The sequence below is a fragment of the Microchirus variegatus genome (genome assembly GCF_963457635.1).
Source record: "Microchirus variegatus genome assembly, chromosome: 2".
In the NCBI taxonomy this organism is placed as follows: Eukaryota; Metazoa; Chordata; class Actinopteri; order Pleuronectiformes; family Soleidae; genus Microchirus; species Microchirus variegatus.
The window spans coordinates 9,339,246-9,344,397 of record NC_139803.1 but is presented as its reverse complement, the minus strand read 5'-3'; the positions used below and the strand labels follow the sequence as shown (position 1 = coordinate 9,344,397).

General features: G+C 45.2%; 1 protein-coding gene across 1 annotated transcript; it reads left to right on the top strand.

Annotated features, from left to right (window-relative positions):
* Positions 1-576: 576 nt before the first annotated feature.
* On the top strand, positions 577-5,152 carry smyd4 (SET and MYND domain containing 4; the record flags this gene model as incomplete). The annotated part of the gene is made up of 10 exons (XM_083910520.1): positions 577-710; positions 1,051-1,195; positions 1,392-1,481; positions 2,026-3,028; positions 3,137-3,403; positions 3,495-3,688; positions 3,777-3,924; positions 4,024-4,140; positions 4,739-4,862; positions 5,035-5,152. 10 exons carry the CDS (start codon positions 577-579, stop codon positions 5,150-5,152), a joined length of 2,340 nt encoding a protein of 779 aa, XP_083766646.1.

The window sequence follows — 5,152 nt, the reverse complement described above, 5'->3', positions numbered from 1 at the left end:
TGTCGCGACAAATTCGTGGCAAACGAGACTTCCACGCCCACCACAAAGTGCAGCGCCAGTCGCTACACCGGACACAGCACATTCACCCCTTCAAAGTAAAGACATAAAGTGAGCTATGAAATTCTATGAGCACAGCAACCCCCGTTACCCTCCAGTGGAGGATAAAGCGGTAGGTAATGGATGGATAGATGGATAATGGCTATTATTAGACCCAGAAATTGGCATAATTCACATCCCCAAGAGAAGCCGAGTTTCTGGAAATAAATATGTCGGCTTTTATTTTGAAGGCCAATGCCGGAAACTCTATATAAGGCCAAATACCTTGACAGTGTTGTTGTCACCTATTCAAAACAGCGTGGAACATGCACCACATGCGCATGCTCTCGGGGTACCCACAACCCGGAAATAAACGAGGAAGTCAGAAACACATATGCGTTTTTGGCATTATGCGCTAGCAGCTGCATAGGAATGAACGGAGCCAAGAAGCTGGTGCTCTACCCAGTTGTTATTATACATCCATACGTGGAACAGTGAACTCCTTCTTGCTCGAGACTCGAGGCTTCCCTGTGCTTCGTCATGGACCTCCCGAGTGTCCAGTGGCAGGAACACGTTTCACAGAAATGGACCGGACTCAACCCCGAGTTTAAGGAGCATTTCACATCCCTCACTGAAATAGATGATCTTTTTAAAAGTGCCTTGAATCTCACTACGTGAGTAGCTAGCTAACTCTGATCAGTGTTAGCTATTGAAACCTTGTTATGATCAATCTATGAATGAGTTGTAGCTGTAATCGCTAAATCCATGTCCAAACTGGAGGTGTTCTAAAGAGAACATTACTCTTTTCCAACACCACCAACATTTCACTATTGCCAGTGTTTTAGAGCGCAATCCGCAATCTAGGAAACTGGACTGTTGCTTTTGTTTTTAAGCTGTTTTATTACATTCTATATGTACATTATTACCACTAATGTTATATGAGTTGATGTAATGGGCTGTTGTTCATTAAACGTTCTTCCTGTGTATTTTAATGATCCTATGTCTCCTCTACAGCCAAGATGATCTGGATTTTCTACATTCACTTTCTGAAAGTTACCCAGTACAGAAGGACACACGGCAAGCAGCCCAATGCAGAGAGAGGGGTAACTGCAGCTTCAAGAACAGGGACTACACTGCAGCTGCTTTGCACTACTCACAGGTGAAAGGAGCCTCCCTTGATGTGTGTGACACCAGTCAAAAACATACATCTGTATGTCTTAATGAGTTGTAAATGTCAAAATAATAAAAGAAGCAGAGGGTGTGAACTTTGGCCATGATGTCTTAGTTTCCCCACAATGACACCACAGTCAAAAGCATCATTTACACCAATGCTTCTCTGTCTCGTGTCGTGACAGGGTATATGTTTTGCTCCGCAAAGTTCGGAGCAGCTGTCTCTGTGTTACGCCAACCGCTCTGCTGCCCTCTACCATCTGCAGCACTACCAGGTGAGAGAATGATTCCCACTCTGATGCCAAATGATAATAATTAACTCACTTGTTGACTTTAATTGCCAGATTCTGGAAACGGGCTCGTCTCCTCGTGTAATTCAAACCTATCAGTCTTGTAATTGCTTAATTTCCCAAGCTTTGTTTCACAAATTGTTTCCTTCCACTCTAATAACGCACATCAGACACACTCCATCACGTGCTTGTTAGTGCACAATGTCTCGACAGAGGAAATCAGAGGCGGGGAAATCTGAAACATGCAGACACTATCAGTTATTCTCTGGCAGTTTGGGATTGTAAAAAGATCCCAGGTTCCTGCTTCTCTCGACTCTTCCTCAAGTCGTCATTTGAGTTTTTAAACACCTGCTGAGACCAGTTATGTTGATTGTCTCAGAGCAGTTTTCCGTTTGACATTCTTTTACTGATCATGTTGCAGGTAAAATGTTGACTTGATTAAGTTAGTAAAAGTCAGCCATCTTGTATGTTTTGCTCACACGCTTGGATTCTGTTGTTATTAACACTCCAGTATTTCTGTTTACCTCAGGAATGTCTTGATGACATCGATAAAGCCAGAAAGAATGGCTACCCCTCTCATCTTGGTCACAAACTAACAGACCGTCGCACACTGTGTCTCAAACACCTCTCTGGAGGACAGCAGGGAAAAGGAGATCCTAACGGTCAGGCGTTAAAAAATAGTAAAGATCAACGCAGAAGCAAACCATCTGTTGACAATCTCACAAGTTGGATTTGTCCTCAAGCTGCTGTAAGCTTCAGCCTGGAGAAAGGTCGTCATCTGCTGGCGGCACAGAGAATAGCAGCTGGGGAGGTGATCCTGAGCGATAGGCCGTACAGCTGTGTCCTCATACCAGGGATGGAGGAGGTTGGAGGGAAGGGAGGAGAACAGGACACCGGAGAATTTGGAACAGAGCACAGGTGCTGCCACAGGTGTTTGACTGAAACACTGAGTTCTGTGCCGTGTGACGGCTGCAGCTACAGTCGATACTGTTCTGCTAGCTGTCAGCAGGACGCCTGGAGAGAACATCATCGCTGGGAATGTCCACTGGGAGCGGATTTGCTGGTGTTGGGTGTGATGTCACAGCTTGGTCTGAGGGTAGCACTAAAGGCGGGGTTAAAAAACATCCAAATGGCCAGGGAACCAATCGGAGACAAGCACACAAAGTCAGAGCCAAAAAATGAGCCAAGTGAAACCTATCCATGTCATACAAATCAACTGGATCCTTCTACTTCATACTATGGCGACTCTTACATGAGTGTGTTTCACTTGCATCACCACCTGAATCATCAATGCCCCGCTCTGCGTTTTCTCAGTGCTGTTACCGTAGCAACACTCTACTTGAAGCTCAGCAAGGCAGGGCCTTTATCTTGGGACCTCAGTGCGTCCTCAACGGCAAACAGCCAATCACCAGATGAGGAGGGAGGCAGCACAGATCAGAGCACAGAGCTGTGGCTGATGGGAAGTGCAGTTCTGAGGCACGTCCTGCAGCTTAGGTGTAACACCCAGGCTATTGTCATGCTGAAAGATACAGGTAACACAAAAACAGATTCTATTCTGTCAAACCCTTGATATTTGTCATCAACTAAATTTTTTCTGGAGATTTCCGAGCTCATCTGTTTGATCTTTTTGCTTCAAACAGGACCAGCAAACTCGCCAGTCCAGTCCAGCAGAGAAATCCGGGTTGCCTCTGCAATATTCCCAACTCTTAGTCTCCTGAATCACTCCTGCTCTCCTAACACCAGCCTCGTCTTCAGCACTGGAGCTAATGTCGAACCCTCTGGGTCAGATCTATCCGAGCACCTCGGTGAAAGTGTAGATGAGCACCGAAACACAAGCCCCGGAGTCTCTGTAACTGTCAGAGCAGCCAACGCTATCACTGCAGGACAGGAGGTCCTGCACTGCTATGGTATGAAAATAATAATATTCATAATTATACCATCAGTGTACAATTTTTCTTGCATATGTAATTAACGCTGCCATGATCACCCTCCCTTCAGGTCCTCACAGCAGTAGGATGGTGACCCAAGAGCGCCAGCATCTCCTGCTGGAACAGTACTACTTCCTGTGTCAGTGTAAAGCCTGCACCGCGACCCAGGAGGAAGCTGCAGAGGGCAGAGAGCAGCAGTCGAGTTGTGGAGTCAGTCAAAGCAAATCTGGACTCCTGTGTTGCAAGTGCAAAGGATCTCTCAACGTGTGTCTATTGTCGAAATTTCTTAAAATATCTCAATATTTACTCTGATTGACTTTTTCCAATCTGAATATTTATTTTCGATTTACAGAAAAGCAGCGTGGACAAAGGAACAGCATTTATATGTTCACAGTCATCGTGTGCTCATCGTATGTCTTCATCTGACGTGAGCCTCAGGCTGCAGCAGATCAGGGTCGCCCTGAAAAGAGCTGTGGACCTCATGGAGAGAGACAAACCAGGTGAGGGAAAAGTATGCACTCATGTATTATTACCATCAGTTCACATCATTTGTTCTTTGTTACACCCTCATGTTACTCTGCTGCTCTGCCATCCCTCAGATGAGGCTCTTGGACTGTTGAATAAAGTTCAGTCTCAGGCTGGACAAATCCTCGCAGAGACGCACCCTCTACAGGGGGAACTGGCTGATGCCATGGCCAGAGCATGTGCCACAATGGGTGAGAAAAAGCTCCTCTGCCCTCATATTAACATGTTTTTATCATAGCCACAGCGGTGTGAATCTGAATCCATGGCTATATTCTTTATATAATGCATTAATATCTTTTACCCTAATTGGTATTTTCAATGAATTAGTAAAGATGTCTTATTGGAAAGCTGCCACCAGGGAGCACTGTGGTACACTTTTAAGTGTGATGAAGTGTCCTTGAGCAAGACACTGAACCTGTACCCGCTCCCAAAGCTGCACCAGTAAAACATATATTATTATTATAGACCATAGTTGGTCTCTAAAACATATTAATTACAATATTTGCAAGGGCTACAGACGCCAGATGTTTTCTTTTCCCCAGACACCTTCATTTACTGCAGGGGTTTTCAACAAATGACACAATAAAGGGTTTTTAGGAACAAGTTTAAGGGCAACCTGATGAAGCTCCATCTGCTATCGTGGCTTTGGCAGAAGCATCATTGGAAAGCACAGTATGTGATGTAAAGGAGTCCTAACAGCTACATAATAAACTCAGGATGTAAAATAATGTTCAGATTATGCGTAATCCTTATTTTATTGTGGTTTTACTGGTATTTTTTTACCTGTAGGTGACTGGAATAATGCTGCCTTGCATCTGGAGCGGAGTGCCGTATCTATTGGCTCCCAGTACGGTGATGACAGTATTGAACTGGGTCAACAGCTCTTCAAATTAGCTCAGCTACACTTCAATGGGTGAGTAGGTTGTGCAGACGGTGGGAACAGTCTGCTTCTCAGCGTCTGATGTGAAATGAGTAGGCACAGTGTAGCTGTCCAAGTCATTTCCTGTAATGAGATGAAAAGATGCACGGTGATTTAATTGTTTTTGATTGACATCTCTGTGTTTTTCCTCCTCTCCTTCTCCCAGTGGCGCCAGAGGCCCAGTTCTCTCCATCATCCCCAAGGTCAAACGACTCCTCTGCCTTCACCGTGGCCCGCACTGCCTCGAACTACAAGAGCTGCAAGCCATGGAGGACTGTCTTTGA